Source organism: Lactuca serriola, chromosome 8, assembly GCF_051521515.1.
Source record: "Lactuca serriola cultivar US96UC23 chromosome 8, Lser_US96UC23_V15, whole genome shotgun sequence".
Classification (NCBI taxonomy): domain Eukaryota; kingdom Viridiplantae; phylum Streptophyta; class Magnoliopsida; order Asterales; family Asteraceae; genus Lactuca; species Lactuca serriola.
In genome coordinates this window covers 288,437,156-288,457,150 of record NC_136415.1, presented here as the reverse complement: position 1 = coordinate 288,457,150, position 19,995 = coordinate 288,437,156, and the positions used below count along the sequence as shown (strand labels likewise).

The 19,995-nt window shown below is 33.7% G+C and overlaps 1 protein-coding gene across 3 annotated transcripts; it reads left to right on the top strand.

Annotated features, from left to right (window-relative positions):
- The first annotated feature begins 10,783 nt into the window (after positions 1-10,783).
- LOC145069782 (alpha-glucan water dikinase, chloroplastic-like) lies at positions 10,784-19,983 on the top strand. Of its 3 annotated transcripts, XM_079016727.1 has the most exons (32): positions 10,784-10,940; positions 11,201-11,499; positions 12,056-12,100; positions 12,232-12,332; positions 12,435-12,513; positions 12,634-12,725; positions 12,816-12,969; positions 13,080-13,493; positions 13,575-13,682; positions 13,839-13,937; positions 14,192-14,329; positions 14,438-14,529; positions 14,608-14,742; positions 14,863-15,025; positions 15,107-15,196; positions 15,271-15,456; positions 15,536-15,598; positions 15,678-15,740; positions 15,814-15,873; positions 15,950-16,102; positions 16,184-16,267; positions 16,347-16,523; positions 17,175-17,281; positions 17,392-17,709; positions 17,795-17,936; positions 18,033-18,158; positions 18,596-18,706; positions 18,801-18,899; positions 18,993-19,166; positions 19,244-19,336; positions 19,413-19,528; positions 19,606-19,983. In XM_079016727.1, exons 2-32 carry the CDS (start codon positions 11,233-11,235, stop codon positions 19,808-19,810), a joined length of 4,254 nt encoding a protein of 1,417 aa, XP_078872853.1. In that variant the 5' UTR covers positions 10,784-10,940; positions 11,201-11,232; the 3' UTR covers positions 19,811-19,983. The 3 variants fall into 3 exon arrangements, with proteins under 3 accessions (XP_078872853.1, XP_078872852.1, XP_078872851.1); XM_079016726.1 differs by lacking the exon at positions 10,784-10,940 and having other exon boundaries at positions 11,134-11,499; positions 14,441-14,529; XM_079016725.1 differs by lacking the exon at positions 10,784-10,940 and having other exon boundaries at positions 11,134-11,499.
- Positions 19,984-19,995: the final 12 nt, after the last annotated feature.

The window sequence follows — 19,995 nt, the reverse complement described above, 5'->3', positions numbered from 1 at the left end:
TTTACGGCAAAACCGACACGGCACCAATAGACGTAAATAGTGAATTTATGATAGAGAACTTTTTAGCCTTAGTAATCTAAACAAAATTTTTAGTATACCTTAAACCGAGAGCGTCCATAAAAAGAACACCCAAATCTAACTTCGTATGAGGAAGTTATGATTTTTCTAAGATTTGGCATAGCAGCGCAAGACCCGAAACTCGAATTTTAGTTCGAGCAGTTTTTGGACTATGCGGCCTAAATGAGATTTGAAGATATCATTAATAGAAACTCAACGATAAAAAGACAGACAAAAACGGAGTCCGTATGAAGGAGTTACGAATTCTTCGCGATCATTTAATAGTCTAATCTCCTCCTACTGTTAAATTTAAGATCGGTCGAGAATTAGCCGACTGGGTCTAAATAAAATTTGTAGATCTTGTTTTTACCTACGCATGGAAAAAAATAACGTCAAAAACGGAGCTCGTATGAGAAAATTATGAATTTTTAAAAATCGGTTGATTTCCACCCTATGTGCGATGCCACGTGTCAGCACTAGGCTGTGCCTGGTTGTGTCCAGCTGGATCACGACGTGAGCATCAAGAAACTCACGACGTGAGTGACCCTCCAGCCCCCTATAAATAAGAGGTGAAGCCCTCTTCATTCCTCACACCTCCCATAACTTCCCTCTCTCTCTCTCTCTAGAACTTCTCTCTAGCCCCGAAACCCCCCGAAAAGCCTAGGGAACCTCCCTAAGACGAGGCGGAAGCCCCGGAGTACCTGAAGGCTTTGAGAAGAAGAGCCTTTCAGCTCTGGAACGCTGCTCCAGCGGTGCCCGGTTCTGAGAAAAACTCATTGTAAGTGAGCTACGCCTAACCTATCTTTAGTATAGCTTATGATTCAATATAGTAATGTTATTAGGACCTTATAATAAATACTTGGGCTATTATTATGGGTTATATACGTATTGTTTAATGCTTATATAATAGTAATAATATCTAGACTATTAATTAGTCTCGGTAAATAATAGACTAAACTCTAGTGGTAATGATACTAGGTTTTGTCAAAGGAAAATTGTGTTAAGAGTAACGAAGCGTTGTATGAGTTCGGAATCACCACCTTAACAAGTGAGTGCATGGTCCCTTTCATCTTACATATAGATATGAATTATTTTATATAAACTACGTGCTATGTGTGCATATTATCTGTATACTTGCTATCTATGTTGGATGAACGATTTTATACAAGTTTTATATGATTTAAACTGTATATGTATTTATATCTACATAATATGTTGGGTAAAACATGGGTAGATGAAATATGAGTTGGATGATGAGTTGAGAGGTGATATAGACTATGAGGTAAGGGTGAGAGGTGGACGATGTGAGAATCCTTGTTCCTAAATGCTAGCCCCGTCGTCTAGCAGAGTATGGATGACAACCACGGACTATTCTAGACAGTCCAGTGGAACACTAGCAGGCCCGCAACCTGTAGATGTTGTGAACGATGTGTTCACCGGTGTACTCTAAAAAACCCATTGACATGTATTGCGAGTGGACTCTCGAAAATGATACTGTTAATAAACGAGATAACCCTGGCAGATGCGCCTAAAGGGCTCTACCGGCAGAAGTGCCTAATAGAGAACCTCATAACCCGGGCAGATGCGCCTAAAGGACAATACCGATAGATGCGCCTCATAGAGAATGTCACAATCCTGGCAGTTGCTCCTAAGTGATAGAACTAGCAGATGTACTTGACAGTTGTGTCATAGGCAACGATGGACTTCGTGTCTATTCCTTAGGACAATCCTTAGGAATGAATGAATGAAGAATAGCTGACTCTTAGGGTAGATCCTTAAGATTAAAGAAGAGAATGGGGATGGGTAATTGGGTTAATTATTTGATGATTAGACATAATAATTATATTATTGTGGGTTGAAAACCCTATGTACTCGACAGGTTTTCCAACCTGACCCACTCAGTATATCATAGGTGTTGATATGAAGTCACATTACACTTAGAGATTAAGGAGATATAAATCACTAGTGATAATGAATGTAAGTTTTGTTTATGCTTATGTTTATGTATTGACGATGACATCCCAAATGTTTTAAAATGAATAAATATACATTTCTTCGAAAATGCCCTGATAACGTATTTATCATGTTTTACTAGGAACAAATTCCGCATATTTTTATTAAAAGAGGTACTCAGATTTTTATAAAGCATAAACAAAAATCGGTCTTTTCTGGCCGTGAAAATGGGGATGTCACAGCTGGTATCAGAGCATTAGTTTAAGCGAACTAGGAATATGGATTTATTTCTAGACTTAAACTTAGAATGCTAAGCAATGATGGTGATGAGTTTTTCTAATAAATTTTAGGAAAGTACAACTAAATAGACACGAGCACTAGCTCATTTAGGGAAGATGCCTAAATTGCTTTATGTGCTAAATGATTGTGATGTTTTATGATGTTATCGTTTGATCGGATCTATGGTCTGTTGCTGACCAGATCTGGAAATTTTATGTGTTCAGATTACTAAACGTTAGATTACGGTATTAGAAATGGCATGTAACTTTTCAGAGTAATAAGGAGGATTACACGTCTAAATCTTCTTTATCTATATTCTCGTCTCGATGCACTGAATGCATGCTTCCGTGAAAATAACATCATGGTGAAGACTCATAGAGAATTGAGTAAATAAAGAAAATGAAAAGTCTTATGATATTGAATGACACCTATCAGAAGATATCGTAAGAGTGGTATCTTGCCTTTAGAATACGCCAGGCAGTATGTTTAGAGGAGTACGGTACGTTCGAAGTACACCTTCGATTGGCGGGATGATGGAACGATTAGTGTAATTCCCGAAGTTGTCCCATCGTATGGCATTTCCACCACCAACCGAGTTGATGTAGAATTGATGATTGAAGATACGCATGGAAGAAGTCCTAGTACAGTCTAGGGAAAATTTTATGATTGTTTGGATACATTTATATGTGTTAAAATTGTTTTTTTTATGATAATGACTTGGAAAACTACGAGACAATACTTGGGACGAGTATGAGTAGGTGTGAATGGTAGTAGAGGCCTATACTACCGGAAGCACATGACTCACACTTGGATCAGGGAAAGTCACAAGGTTACCAAGAAGCTAGTAATTGATTCTGTTTTATTCAAGCATGTCGTTACCATCGTTTCGGTAATGACTAAGAAGATGATTGTTATTTCGACCCTAGTGGTCATACCAAATTGAGCCTGACTACGACGAGTATGTTACGTGGTTCCGAGAACCATGTTCAATGTAGCACCTGACTTAAGCCAGAAGAATTAATCAAAGCGATTAGTAGAGGTATTGCGACGGTTGTTTGTAGCTAGAGATGCTACCTTTTAAGATGTGATTAGAGCATGAAGAAATGTATAGTCTGTTCTGGAAGACTCTAAGAGACCTGAGTCTAAGCGTGGGAACATACGATGATAGGTCATTAAAATATTACACACCGGTCCATTGTGGTAATAAAATAACTTATCATAAGTTTGTTAAAAAGAAGAAGCAGTCTCCAGTAAGGATCGAGATTGTGACTTGAGGGTCATCATTTGGAGTCTATCATGAGATAGGGAACAAGTGCAAGATCGAGCACCGCCTGCAGTCAGGAAGTCTTAGAGTTAGATACTCGTTCGAAGAAACATCAAAGTTACGATTATTACTTAGGATGAAGAGATAACGTATGGAATCATTATACAAGCCCTGTTTCGTTGATGATTCCGAGACGTAATCATCCTAAGGGGGAGATAATTGTAACGCCCGCAGATCCGGACTAGTCAATTTAGAGACAATGAGCGTCAAAAATGATTTTTTTTTTATGAAAGATTAATTAGAAGGATTAATATTAACCAAATTTTAGTATATGTTACAAGGGTTCCGTACATATAAAGAACGCCGGAATCCGAGTTATAACGAAGAAGTTATGGCCCGTCAAAGTTTTACGACAAAATCGACACGGCACTGGAGACGTAAATAGTGAATTTATGATAGATGATTTTTTAGCCTTAGTAATCTAAACAAAACTTTTAGTATACCTTAAACCGAGAGCGTCCATAAAAAGAACGCCCAAATATGACTTCGTATGAGGAAGTTATGATTTTTTCTAAGATTTTGCATAGCAGCGCAAGGCCCGAAACTTGAATTTTAGTTCGAGCGGTTTTTGGCCTACGCGGCCTAAATGAGAGTTGAATATATCATTAATAGGAACTCAACGATAAAAAGACAGACAAAAACATAGTCCGTATGAAGGAGTTACGAATTCTTCGCGGTCATTTAACAGTCTAATATCCTCCTACTGTTAAATTCAAGATTGGTCGAGAGTTAGTCGACGGAGTCTAAATTAAAGTTGTAGATCTTGTTTTTACCTATGCGTGGAAAAAACAGAACGTTGAAAACGGAGCTCGTATGCAAAAGTTATGAATTTTTGAAAATTGGCTGATTTCCACCCTGTGTGCGATGCCACGTGTCAGCACCAGGTTGTGCCTGGTTGTCTCCAGCTGGCTCACGACGTGAGCATCAAGAAACTCACGGCGTGAGTGACCCTCCAGCCCCTATAAATAAGAGGTGAAGCCCTCTTCATTCCTCACACCTCCCATAACTTCACTCTCTCTCTAGAACTTCTCTCTAGCCCCGAAACCCTCCGAAATTAGGTTTAAAAATTAGAAATTGAGTTCAAGAACATACCAGGGCTATGATGTTGGTGTACGACGACATCTATAGACCGATTTCGGTGTTGGAATACGAAGCCGACGATGGAGAGGGAGGAAGAAGAAGATATGACAGTGGCAAGACGAGGGATGCAGATGTATGTCTGCTAATGGTCGATGGTTATAAAGAAGAGATATTAGGTCAACATATATTTATTTTGTTTCCGTAATTGCAAGTGTAAAAAACAAGAAATTCCCTTTTTGATTTAATTAATTAATTAATTATTTGCTAATTTATGAATGGTGATTTAATTATATATATATATATATATATATATATATATATATATATATATATATATATATATATATAACCCATCCCTTTTTCTGAGACCAAAACGTGGGCTTTTTATTTTATTTGAGAGTCGAAGGCTAAACTAATGACATTGGGATGAAGATAATCAAAGTGGGCTGCCAAGAATGTGTTTAAAAGTTAGATTTATTGGCTGATTTTAAAAGGCCTAGGCTATGTTTGGCGGACTAGCTGAAAAGTTAGCTGTTAGCTGAAAAGTTAGTTGATGGCTGAAAAGGTAGCTGTTAAATAAAAAACTAGTTGATAAAAAATAATGTTTGGTAAAACTAGTTGAAATGCTAGTTGAAATATATAAAATTACATAAAAAGACATGTAAGAATATGTGCTTCTATAATTAATTAAGGGGCGTATTTGGAAAATTTTAAAAAAACTCCTAAAAAGCTAGTCTAAGTAGCTTTTCAAAAAACTAGCATATAAGTTGGTTTATCAGCTATTTTTTGGCTTACCAAACACGACAACATAAAAAAGTTCAAAAAATAAGCTAGCTGTGGCGCGCCAAACACAACCATATAACGGGCTGTCAAAACATATTCCGGGCAGATTCGGTTGCTGTTGTTCATGAGGCCCAAATTTGTATCAAATGTCCTCCAAGCTCAATCCTACGGTTCCGATTAAAGATCTATGAGTTAGGTAGACACCAGTAAAACTTCAACTCAACCGAACCATGTTTACCTTTCGATCCAATCAATTTACGAAGATCGCGCATTGCTGCCAAATTTCCAAAAAACAAAAAAAAAAAATTAAATCGCTTTGTCTTCTTACTTTATCATGAATATTATAAAGATTTCAATCGCAATTGTCAGGCCTTGCAAGTGACTTCTATCGATGCTCATAGACATTATTATCAGCTTACATAAATACATAGAAATTAAACTTAAATGAGTATAATTGTCTCATACCAAACGATGTAATAAAACGTATAAAATACATGTTAAATATACACAATATATCGTGAAAATAATTTTAAAAATATGCTAAAATGATGCATAAAAATCAACCTAACACATATATTATCTTCAGGGGGTTAATTGAAAGTTTCTTTAGAACAGAAGGGCTTTTCCTTACAATTAATATAAGTTAGAAAATAAATATCAATGCAAGTCACGGGGCCACCTTTCCGAGCTATTTTTGGCAAATCCATGTTTATTCAGCATATCACACGTGATAAAGCTTGAAAATACGTGTCGACCAAGCGTACACTCACTGCATTCCAACACGTGTCCTTGTTTATAATTCCGTCGAAGTTACTCTAATGCCCCTTTAACTGTTGCATGATCCACATTGTACGCTTCTGTCGTTCACTGAATTACAACAACACCCCCTTATATTGTAAAAAATGGCATTGGCACATGTGTGTGTGGTGTTAATGAAGGATTACAATCCAATGAGAGAAACAAAGAGAATGACAGCAGACTTTTGAATTCTCCCGAAATTTTAATGAAGGTTTCATCGGTTTATTTTGCATTTCATATGGATCCTTGGTTTGGAATTTTGTACGTATAACTCCTAAAATCTCAACACGAATTTGACTTGATTGCCCGAAAATGGAACGAATGTTAAATATTCATATTTATCTTTGTAATTAGCTTATAGTTTAATAATGAAATCTTTTGTGAGTGAAAGATTGTAATATCCATGTTTTTATGAAATAGTATTTCAAATTTATTTTAATCGAATACTTATTATTTTTAAGCTTTGATAAAGACCAAAGTTGCGAAAGTAAGAAAATTGGATACCAACCTAGAGTGTATGTAATACCTTAAAGGACTTTTGCTAAAGCTATCACGACTTGTAATTAGTGACATGATGTATAGTCTTAAAGAAGTGTAACTATTGGTGGTTGTATTTGAATTCGTCAACAACAAACAATAATAAAGAATTTTGGAGTTTTTTTTTTTTTGTCTAACTATATATGCTTAAGAGTTTTAGATTTAATATTGACTTGATGCCTTTTTTTATTATTATTTTTATCTTTACCCTGTAATTTAAAGTGAGCAACTAGATCGTATGATATATACAATAAGGATAATGACATATGAATGCAATAAACTATTGCAATTATATACATTTAGTTATTTTTCGTTTTTTTATAAACGTTTGACCAATAAAATTTACGTAAAATAAAAAAGCTATTATGACCAACAATTAAAGTTTTTCCTAATTACAATTAGTCAATTTTCGTTTTTATACATATTTAAGCAAATAAACTTTCATAAAACATAAAACGCCATTATAATTGGCAATTAAATTTCATAAAACATAAAACGCCATTATAATTGGCAATTAAAGATTTTCTCGATTTCTAACGATATTTTCCGGCCAACATAATATGTTTTTTGTTACATGCTCTTCTAAAACAAACTTAAATAAAGGATATAAAACTAGCTCAAACAACTTTGGTTTGTTTTTCTGGTTTGATGTGGGTTCTAAAAAAATATGTGAATGAATCTTGGATCTTTCTTAAAATATCTTCCCAAACAAGATATGGGGAAATCAATTTACTATGGTTTCTGATTTTGATTTCTACTACCCCGGTTATGATATAGGATATCGATTTCAAGTTGTAAGTTAAGAATTCTTCCTAAACAAAATATGAATAAACCATTTGTTTTTGATTGGTGAAGAAATTTAGTTTGATTTGATTTTGGTCTTCTTCGAGATCTAGTCGTGGGTTTCCATATTTCTGTGTTTGATTTGTAATTTTTGTGTGTAGTTGAATCTTCACGAAAATAAAATGATGTTGGGAGGTGGATGTTAGTGGTAGGAAGTGTATGGTGGTGTTTGTTCGTTCTCGACGTAGAAGAAGATGATTAGAGATCAAAAGTTGCTAAAAACCGAAAAAAAAACATTTAATTGTCAATAATAATAGTATTTTTTGAATGCTTTATGTAAATTCATTTATAAATGAGTACAATAGAAAACGAAAATGAGTTAACAAATTGATGTAATCGGAAAACCCATAATTACCGGTCGTAATGATACTCTTTAAACATTATATATATATATATATATATATATATATATATATATATATATATATATATATATATATATATATATAGGGTTAGGTTATTTTGTTTTCACTATCTATTGTGTGCATGTATGACTGATTTTGGACCAATCATTTTAGTTATTTTAAGAAAGTAATTAATGCATATTACATGTTGAAGATATAATAGGTATTAATTACATCTTCAGCATTTAATAAGCATTAATTACTTTCTTAAAATAACTAAAATGATTCGTCCAGAATTAATCATACAGACACACAATAGATAGTGAAAACATTTGAACCTAACTCTCTCTCTCTCTCTCTCTCTATATATATATATATATATATATATATATATATATATATATATATATGGGAAAAGTGAATATGTGGCTGTTATGTACCTAAGCTTAGGTATAGAACCTTTTAAACGACGTAGTTTTAAACAAAACAAATCCAATTTCATTTTATCTTAGTTTTGTTTTAATAGAATACCATTGAATTAAGTTCAATTATGGTATGAAAAAGATCAATTATATATGTTTTTATTGCAAATGATTATTGAGTTTATAAAGAAAATAAAAAACCAATAGTTTTTAACGAATATAACTCAAGCATTTTGTATTTCAATTGAAAAAATATATCCAATGATTTTGTGAAAAGCTTGATTGAGTTATGACATGTTCTTCTTTTATCTTTTATTCTATTAGTTTTCATTTAGAATTTAGTAGGGTTGATGAAATGGTCACGACTTTTAATACTTTAAGTTCTTAAACACAATGAAGAAAAAGAACATAAATTTGATCGATTTAGTAAGTCACATGATTAATGAAGAATAGTAAAAGAGATCATGATTAGTTTGGATATAAATAGATCAAAACTACATTGTTTGGAGGGTTCTATATATAAGCTTAGGTACATGACAGCCACATATTCCCTAAGCCCTATATATATATATATATATATATATATATATATATATATATATATATATATATATATATATATAAGTTACTACATGTGTATAATTTCCTTTTAATGGAAGGATACTAAATCAGTATTATAATGTTAAATTATAAAAGTTTTACATCGACATAACGGATAAATGGACAACAAGTTGTCCTATTAATCTTTTTTGGATGACAAAATTAATTTTTTTTAAAAACAATATTCATAAATTTTGGGGTCATAACATTACTATGCATGACCTGTTGTACTCTATTAAGAAGTTCCACATCATATGATGAAAGAAAACCGAAAATATTAAACGCAAAAGGTATAAACATGTGTTGATTTTTCATGCATAGTATCTCATGCAGAGGTGACTCAACTAATTTGAAGGCTTGGACAAATCAAAATTTTGGGGTAATTTGGCATTTACTATATTTAATATTATAAACAATTTTCTTTTATCTAGGTTTGAAACTGAGAATAATAAATTAAAAAGTTTATAAATTGTAAAGTTAATTTTTTTTATTATTTATATATTTTTGTGAATATATTTAAGACATTAAGTTAATTTTTCTAGCCGTTGTAAATGCAAATTCTTTAATAAATTTTTCATAATAAATTTTTTTTACTAAATGTTTTTCAATTGATAAAATAGCTAACCCATTTAATATTTCTCGTGACAATGTAGATTTTAAATAATGGAGAAAGAATCGAGAATTAATCAATCATAGTGCAATAATGGAGAAAGAAGGAAGAATAACATAAGTGTGATCGTCGCTTTTGATTTTTGAGGTGTACGTATCAGCGAATGGGGAAGAGAATGTATCAACATTAGAGAGGTATTTGGGTTAAGTGGGGCCCTTTAGAAAATAGGGCCTAAGCCCTAACTTAACTCAATAATACATAAGGACGGACATTTTCTCATGTTTTGTCACTTTACATGAGACAACTTGTAAAGAAACCTGACCCATAATGAACCCCACTTCAAGCCGCAAGAGGGTAAACCCTTGTTAGATCTCCACATACATGCTTCCCTCATGTCCATCTAAAAACTAAAACGTTAGTTGGTCTAAATGTCGATCTTCCTTCCAAAGGGCCATTTAAAAAGTTCATAGGCGACTATTTTTTGGCACAAACTAAGTGTGCCTAAATATGTCGAAAAGAACATCCATAACTAGATTATGTTGGTACTCGAAACCTAAGAGATCTCTATAATGAACTTCATGATCTCCAAAGGAGTCCAAACATGCCATGCGACAAAAAAGGGGTTGTCTTGTTAATCGGAAATAAAAGAATCAGAAGACGATACCTGAGGATAACACAATACTCCACTGACGACATACGCTGGCTAAGACCGTCAATATGAGTAGTCATAAGAAAATTCTAAGCATGTAATGCCCTTAGACACCCAAAAATTGTTTTCTGCCTAATAGTCATGTCGAAGTGAACTTCTATGTCTTGGATAATTTTACTAAAAAGACACTCAACAATGTATGATGGGCTTTAGGAGAGATTCTGCCTTTATTAGTGAAACCGCTGAAATCAAATGTCAAAATCATATCACGAATACAAGTCAAAGTACAAAGAAAATCAAAATTCATACCACATATGTCACTGTATCGTATCGTAAAATATAATCTTGTAACAACTTTATTTTATATTTCACCCATATCATTTGCCCAAACCCATCAAAGAATAAGCCACACAACATTAGTGATCATTTTAGAACAATCTAAAACTTAAAGGCGTTCTATGTCGATTAGCATAAACACAAGGACTTCCATCGCCTTTAAAATTAGTATACGACTTCCGACGTCTTTTTTCCCCCAATTTTTGAAGCTTCTCTCAACCGCACTCTTTACTAAAATAATACTCCCTCCACTCTCTTCAACCTCCATCACCCATCTCTCTTTTCGAGATATACACTGTGCATATCCCAATAAGTCTGATCGGAGGTAAGATTTCACCGAAATTCAGACATTATCGTTTCTTAATTCGACAACCTCACAGCCATTTAACTGAATTTCCGTGTTCTTATAGTTAATTTCACGATTTTACGTTAATTTTTTGTTCTTATCGATTAATCAATGTATATATGGGTTGAATTGATGCAGTTTGTGTTTGTTTATGGGTGAACTTTTTGTTTGTTAAGATTGTGAAAGTATGTATACTCATGGTACTGATTCTTGCTCTGTCACGAGTTTTTGTTGGATAGTGACATTGAATCGATTAAAGGAAGAGAGGAATATGAGCAATTCAGTAGGGCATAGTTTGCTTCGAGGGCCAGTTTTACAGCATCAAAGTCAAAAAAATTCTTGTAGTTGCATTGGCGGAAATACTTTGTTTCAAGCTCAAGCTACTTCTCTGATACGGAAGTCATCGTCGTCGGCTTTGTCGTCTATATTATCCAGCGATTTCCGTGGTCATAGACTGACTTTGCGAAGATCAGGATTGCGGAATCCAGTGTTTTCTGACGTTGTTCAAGCTGTTTTAGCCACCGATCCGGCATCCGAGGTACCTTTTTGTCACTTCATTAATATTATTGACGTTTTATATCTTCTCCAGTGGATTATAGCTGTAAATTATGGCAATCGTATCTTTTTAAAGCGCGCTGTTATCTCCTTTTTGTGAAACTTTACTTAAGATGATACTTTAATGCTAAATCTTTTGATTATGTGCGTTTATCTGTAAAGCTAAACATAGAACATACATGTATCCCAGCAGCATCACACGAATGCCAAACACCATTCCTAATATAATTATATACGTTGCATGCATCTTACACAATAAATATGCTGCTCTACATGACTACATGGAAAGGTTCTAAAACTATTATGATATGTGCTTTTGTTACCTAGTTCTTTTTACCATTCTGCTTTAAATATATATATATATATATTTTATAATCATAAAAGGGCATAGAATGGGCACATGTATCAAGTAAAGATCTTTGAATGATTTGCTATAAGTGTGTCATTCACTGCTTCTTGTTAAACAATCGTTTGAACTCGGTTTTCTTTTTTTGGTGACATAATTACATGGTTTAATACTCTTTTTTCTTTCATTGTAGCAACTGAGACAAAAGTTTATCTTGGAAGAAGATATTGAGATGCAGGTATATGTGGATTAAGACATGAGATGTACATGCTTACTTTGAATGAAACACTTGTTAAATTCTTGGGAATTCAATTATAAAACTTTCATACACTTTATCTACTAAAATCAGTACCATATTTTTGCATACAGGTTGATGTTAAGATATCCTCTATTCCAATGGTAGAGATTCAGCTCACTAATAGTAGGGACCATTTATATCTACATTGGGGAGGTCTACGGAATGTAAAGGAGTAAGCTTTCACTTGTGAAAATATCTGTGATTCTTCTAGGTTTAAAATTTGTGTTCAACCTTTCATGATTTTCACATTCTTCTTTCATTTCTACTGTTACAGAAAATGGGTACTCCCCAATCGTCGTCCTGAAGGGACTAAAGTATACAAGGAAAGGGCTCTTAGAACCCCCTTTATAAAAGTAAGTTACAGTTAAAAAATAATTATACAAGATTCTACATGAGGAACAAATCTTTTTTTTTTTTTTTTTTTTTTGGGTATAAACACCAACTAATTTATGCCTTCATGTCCTTTTTCATAGTCTGGTTCCAGTTCATCCCTGAAAGTAGAGATTAATGATCCTTCAATTCAAGCTCTAGAGTTCCTAATAGTAGATGAAGCAAAGAATAAATGGTAAGCCTATCTTTTTGACACTTGTTGGTATTAAAATGCACATTCAACTTTTTAGTCAATTAGTCAATCTCTCCACTCATTCCCATTTAGGTACAAAAATAATGGTCAAAACTTCCATGTTAAGCTGCCTTCAAGGGAAAATCCAGTTTCAAATGTTGTAATTCCCGAAGACCTTGTACAAATTCAAGCATTTTTGAGATGGGAAAAGAAGGGGAAACAAATGTATTCACCAGAACAAGAAAAGGCAAGTAAAATTTCACATTTCTTGTATCTTTTCTTTCAATCAATGCCAATTTAAGAAGTGCTACACATTACAAAATGCAATTTTTACTGAAGTAATTTAACAACTCACAGATGGAATATGAAGCAGCTCGTGCAGAACTATATGAAGACATTTCTAGGGGGAGTTCCATAGAGGACATAAGAGCAAGGCTTACTAAAAAAGATGATAAAAATTCCAAAAAAGATTTTGGAACTTCTAATGATGACAAACAAAAGAAAATTACCAAAGGAGAGATAAAAACTAAGGTTCAAAAGCATCAGGAAACTAGAAGCTACTCAACTCAAAGCATTCAAAGAAAGAAGAGGGACCTCATGCAACTTCTCAACAAACATATTCCAGTTTCTGTAAAGTCTGTAGAGGAAAAATCCTCCATGACACCAAAATCTTTCTCTGCATTGGAACTTTACTCTAAGCTCATAGAGGAACAAAGTGACATAAATATATTGAACAAAAAGACATACAGAGTTGCTGATGATGAGCTTCTGGTAGGTTCTAGTAACAAAAGACCTTTGTTGTTGTTAAATTAATTGCATTATGTCTAAAAAAAATTTGTATGTTTTATTTAGGTACTTGTGACAAAGGCTTCTAGTAAGATAAGAGTTCATTTGGCTACAGGATTCAAAGAGCCACTCACTCTTCACTGGGCTTTGTCAAAAAAACCTGGGGAGTGGCTGGCAAGTTTCTATATTTCTAGCTGTTTTTTTAGAACAATTTACAAAAAGAAAAAAAATATATATAATTTGCCCCCTTTCTTATGATAAAAAATCTTTATTTTAAGCATATGTACAACTTCCTAAAGTGAATAACATTAATAATTTTACTTATTTCAGGCACCACCTGAAAATTTGTTACCACAAGGGTCTTCTTCTTTAGCTACATGCGCTGACTCACCATTTTCTACTATCTCTATTGATGGTTCAGCTAACAAGGTCTGCAAAGAGAAGTATTTATTATTTTTTTTTTTAAAATTTCTTTTAGATGATTATCAGATGAGAAACGAAGGGTATGTTTTAAAATGGAGGGTAAAATGGTCATTTATAAAAAGTTTAATGGACTAAAACTAACAGTGTCAAAATGAGGGACCAAATTAAAAAAAGATTCCTTTTTGGACCATTTCTGCAGTTTCCTCTTATTATTATTATCATTAATTATTAAACTGTGGATAAATTCTTGTGTATAACAGATACAATCATTAGAAATAGAAATTGAAGAGGGTGATTATGTGGGGATGCCTTTTGTTACTTTTTCTGGAAATAGCTGGATTAAGAATAATGGTTCAGACTTCTACATTGAATTTGTTGGACCCAAGAAGGCAATAAAGGTTCTTCTCCATCTAATCTTCAATCAATGAATTTCTATAGTTTTAGTTATTTGATTCTTTCATTTTTCATACTTGTATTTATTATTATTATTATTATTTTTCTGTAAGAAGGATGCAGGTGATGGGAAGGGTACTGCTAAGGCCTTGTTAGACAAAATAGCAGGGCTGGAAAGTGAAGCACAGAAGTCTTTCATGCATAGGTTTGCATTTCTTTAATTTCATGACAACATTCTGATATCAAAACATGATTAATCATGAATTCTTTCTTTTCCTCTTAGATTTAATATTGCAGCTGATTTGATGGAAGAAGCCACAGACACTGGTGAGTTGGGTCTTTCAGGAATTTTAGTTTGGATGCGTTTTATGGCTACAAGACAACTAATCTGGAATAAAAACTACAATGTAAAGCCTCGGTAAGTTTATTTATGCTCATCTCTTCTGTGAGATACAACTCATAATGAAATGGAATTCAATCATATGAAAAGGGTATTTTGGTCACTTAACCATGGTTTTCATTTCTATGTTTTGTGCAGTGAGATAAGCAGAGCTCAGGATAGGCTCACAGATTTGCTTCAAAATGTTTATGTGAATTATCCACAATATAATGAGCTTCTGAGAATGATCATGTCAACTGTTGGACGTGGAGGTGAAGGAGATGTAGGTCAACGTATCCGAGATGAAATCCTTGTGATCCAGGTGGCATTTAAAAAAAAAAATCTTTATTACATTCCTTTTAATCATTAAATTCACTAATATTCATCTATTTGTCAAGTGTAGAGAAATAATGATTGTGCAGGTGGAATGATGGAAGAATGGCATCAGAAACTTCACAACAACACAAGCCCTGATGATGTTGTGATTTGTCAGGTATATTGAATGATAACCAGTCTACTTATCTTTTTTGAAACCATAAATAATTACTCATTTTTTATTTTTTTCAGGCGTTAATTGATTATATTAAAAATGACTTTGACATGAGTGTTTACTGGAACACACTGAATACAAATGGAATAACAAAAGAAAGACTTTTAAGCTATGATCGAGCCATCCACCATGAGCCAAGCTTCAGGAGAGACCAAAAGGAAAGCCTCTTGCGTGATTTGGGAAGCTACTTGAGAACATTAAAGGTTTTTTTATTTTCTTTTTATTTTTCTTTTTTTATTTTTCCAATATTCTGCAAACCTTCAATTTTTTTTTTGTTCACAGGCAGTTCATTCAGGTGCAGATCTTGAGTCTGCGATATCAAACTGCATGGGTTATAAATCTGAGGTGACTCCAGCATTCTGCTTTAAATCAGTTATTAAAATATCAAACCTTAAATTTTTGTTAATTTTTTTTAAAAATTCAGGGACAAGGTTTTATGGTAGGGGTGAATATCAACCCTGTTTCAGGTCTGCCATCTGGATTTCCGGTAATTTTCATTTATTTGGGGAAATTTTTTTTGAGCTCCATGATTTCTGTATAACTTACAATGTTTCAAACAGGAACTGCTTCAATTTGTTTTGAATCATGTGGAAGATAGGAACGTGGAAACCCTTCTTGAGGTATTCCAAAGTCTCTCTTCAGGCTTTAATATGTGTAAAAGACAAAAATACCCTCATTATCTATATATATATCCAGGGACTGCTGGAAGCACGTGAGGAACTTCGGCCATTACTATCTAAACCAAATGATCGTCTCAAGGATCTTCTCTTTTTGGACATTGCCCTCGATTCTACTGTAAGGACAGCCATTGAAAGGAGCTATGAAGAGCTGAGCAATGCTAAGCCAGAGGTAAATCATATTTTAGCACGTCTTATTTCCAGTTTTGCCCTTTCTGTTCTCTTCAACCTTGACCACAATGTTCTTTTTCAGAAAGTTATGTATTTAATCACTCTTCTTCTCGAGAACCTCATACTCTCATCAGACAACAACGAGGACCTGATATATTGCTTAAAGGTAACCTCTCGTTTCTACCGATTTATTTCTTCAAAAACACTAAATGACCAAACTACCCTTATATCTTTTTGCTATGAAGGGATGGAATCAAGCACTAAGCATGTTGGAAACTGGAGATGGTAGTTGGGCATTATTTGCAAAATCAGTCCTTGATAGAACCCGACTTGCACTTGCCACCAAGGGGGAGTTGTATCATCAAATTTTGCAACCTTCAGCTGAGTACCTTGGGGCCCGCCTTGGATTAGACCAATGGGCGGTATGATAACATAACAGACTGTACTGTATTTGGAATGCATTGGACTGGGCCGGTGACTGATGTCGGTATGAAAAGAGTAAATTACACCAATGGTCCCTATGGTTTGGGGTAATTTTCACGTTTGGTCCCTAACTTATTTTTTTAACTCGGAAGGTCCCTACTGTTTGTTTTTGTTGCGTGTTTGGTCCTTGTCTTACGTAAAAAGACTATTTTGCCCTTCATTTTTTAATTTATTTAAATAAACACACACCCCAACCCCATTTCCACCTCACCTTACCTTACCTTACTTACCCCACTTTATTTAAATAAATTAAAAAATCAAGGGCAAAATAGTCTTTTTAGGTAAGACAGGGACCAAGTGCGCAACAAAAACAAATTGTAGGGACCTTCCGAGTTAAAAAAATAAGTTAGAGACCAAACGTATAAATTACTCCAAATCATAGGGACCATTTGTGTAATTTACTTGTGTGACAATAATTGCAATTTTTTGTCCCACCCAAAAAGACGAAACTAGATGGGATAGGGACTCGCTCTCGATCTTTTGTCTGTGTAAAAGACGTAAATGCCCTTGTCATCTTGTCCTGTCCCTGTAATAAATGTAGCCTTTATGTTTAACTATCTTGATCTAATTTGGTATTATAATTTATGCAGGTAAGCATATTTACTGAAGAAATGATTCGTGCAGGATCAGCTGCTTCTTTATCATCATTGGTTAATCGACTTGACCCCATTCTTCGCAATGTGGCTAATTTGGGGAGGTTGGTTTAATCAAAATTTCCAATCTTTTATAGTTACAAAGTGTCAATCTGCAATCATAAAAAAAAAATAAACAACTTCTTATAAATGCAGCTTCCCTTGTTGTATACAGTTGGCAGGTAATCAGCCCAATTGAAGCTGTTGGATACATTGTGGTGGTTGATGAGTTACTTTCAGTTCAAAACAAATCTTATGAATCACCAACAATTTTAGTAGCAAAATCTGTAAGAGGAGAAGAAGAAATCCCTGATGGAACAGTTGCTGTAATAACACCCGATATGCCAGATGTTCTATCCCATGTTTCTGTTCGTGCAAGAAACAGCAAAGTCTGCTTTGCAACATGTTTTGATCCAAATATTTTGGATGATCTTCGTGCAAAACAAGGGAAATTGTTAAAACTAAAACCTACTTCAGCTGATATAACTTACATGTAAACAACTAAACATCATTTCCTTTTATAATAAAATCTTGAATTTTCATCTTACTTTGTGTTTGGATGATGATGATGATCTTAGTGAGGTGAAAGAGGGAGATTTAAATTCCTTAAAACAATCAAGTAATTCGGAAGAAGTTGGTTTGCCATCAAATATAAAATTGGTCAAAAAGGAGTTTTGTGGTAAATTTGCTGTTTCGGCTGAAGAGTTCACAAGTGAAATGGTGAGAGGTTTTTTACTTTTTTATATTGTAATTCTTTGTTTATATTATAATATTCTGAATTAATGTTATTTTGTAATTGTAATGAAATGTTTTAAGGTTGGAGCTAAATCACGTAACATTGCATACCTAAAAGGAAAAGTACCATCGTGGGTTGGGATTCCTACTTCCGTGGCTTTACCTTTTGGAAGTTTTGAGAAAGTTCTTTCTGATGTAAAAAATAAGGTACTTTAACTTTTTAGTACCTATGGTTTGAGGTAATTTGCACGTTTGGTCCCTAACTTATTCTTTTAACTCAGAAGGTCCCTATAGTTTGTTTTTGTTGCACGCTTGGTCCCTATCTTACCTAAAAAGAATATTTCGCCCTTCATTTTTTTAATTTATTTAAATAAAATGGGGTAGGTAAGCCGTAAGGTGAGGTGGAAGTGGGGTTGGGGGTGTGTTTATTTAAATAAATTAAAAAAATTAAGAGCAAAATAGTTTTTTTTTGGTAAGACAGGGACCAAGCGCGCAACAAAAACAAACAGTAGGGACCTTCCGAGTTAAAAAAATAAGTTAGGGACCAAACGTGCAAATTACCCCAAACCATAGGGACCATTCGTGTAATTTTTTTTTTTTTTTAAATTTCAAAAGGTTTGATAAAAAAATACATTAATTTGCAGGGTGTGTCCGAAAAGATGAAAATCTTGAAGAAAAAATTAGAAGCAGGAGAGTTTGAAGTCCTTGAGGAGATCCGCAAGACAGTTTTGGACCTTGTTCCACCACCCCAGCTGGTAAGTCCGAGGAGGGTATTTCTGTCTTTTCTACATGTCCCATGTCAGAAGATTCCATTTTTTGTCTGATTGATAATGGAGATTATTATTTTAGGTAGAAGAGCTGAAAAACAAAATAAAAAGCTCTGGCATGCCATGGCCAGGGGATGAAGGTGAGAAAAGATGGGAACAAGCATGGACTGCTATAAAGAAGGTTAGAACAGCATGATTTTTAATTTATTATACCATTGTACTTTTTACTATATAAATAAAAAAAATAAAATTATTTTTGGTTTTTATTTTTCAGGTTTGGGCTTCAAAATGGAACGAAAGAGCCTACTTCAGTACAAGAAAAGTGAAACTAGATCATGACCTCCTATGCATGGCTGTATTGGTTCAAGAAATAATAAATGCTGATTATGCATTTGTTATTCATACCACAAATCCATCTTCTGGAGACCCATCTGAGATATATGCCGAGGTTTCCTTTATTATTATTATTTAATCTCAATTATTTTCTATAAAATTTCATTTTTATTATCTGTTGTTATGCTACAGGTAGTAAAGGGTCTTGGGGAGACTTTGGTAGGAGCTTATCCAGGTCGAGCATTGAGTTTCATTTCCAAGAAAGATAAACTTGATTCTCCTAAGGTATATGTAGTTTATAATTTGTTTAAAATTTTCATTTCATGTGATTCTAAATCAGATATAAATTTATTTTTTATAGGTTTTGGGTTACCCAAGCAAACCGATTGGGCTTTTCATAAAAAGATCCATTATCTTCCGATCTGATTCCAATGGTGAAGATCTAGAAGGCTATGCTGGTGCAGGACTTTACGATAGGTAAACCATCACTAGATTTGATTCCTTCCTCTCATGAAAACTATTTTTAATATTTTGAAAATTCTATGTTACTACAGTGTGCCTATGGATGAAGAAGAAAAAGTTGTACTTGATTACTCATCTGATCCATTAATGGTTGATGGAAACTTCCAGAAATCAATCCTCTCGAGCATTGCTCGTGCAGGTGATGCCATAGAGAAGTTATATGGATCCCCACAAGATATTGAAGGTGTGGTACGTGATGGGAAAATTTATGTTGTTCAAACTCGACCTCAAATGTGATCATAATTACTTCATACAAAAACTCCTAGAAATGTAAGAATAAATAGGGTAACATCAAAATGTTGTATTAATAATATGAATAAAGGTTATTTAACTTCTCAAGTAAATGTATAATCATATTGGAGTTACTCTGTATTTATAAAGCTTGTTAGAGAATCGGTTTATAGTTTTAATAGGATCTATTC

Excerpts from the sequence above, each read along its gene's own strand:
- LOC145069782 (XM_079016725.1), top strand. The coding sequence starts at position 11,149 with ATGTATACTCATGGTACTGATTCTTGCTCTGTCACGAGTTTTTGTTGG. Across the intron at positions 12,333-12,434 it reads GGTCTACGGAATGTAAAGGA|AAAATGGGTACTCCCCAATC; the intron begins GTAAGCTTTCAC and ends CTACTGTTACAG. Across the intron at positions 13,494-13,574 it reads TTGCTGATGATGAGCTTCTG|GTACTTGTGACAAAGGCTTC; the intron begins GTAGGTTCTAGT and ends TGTTTTATTTAG.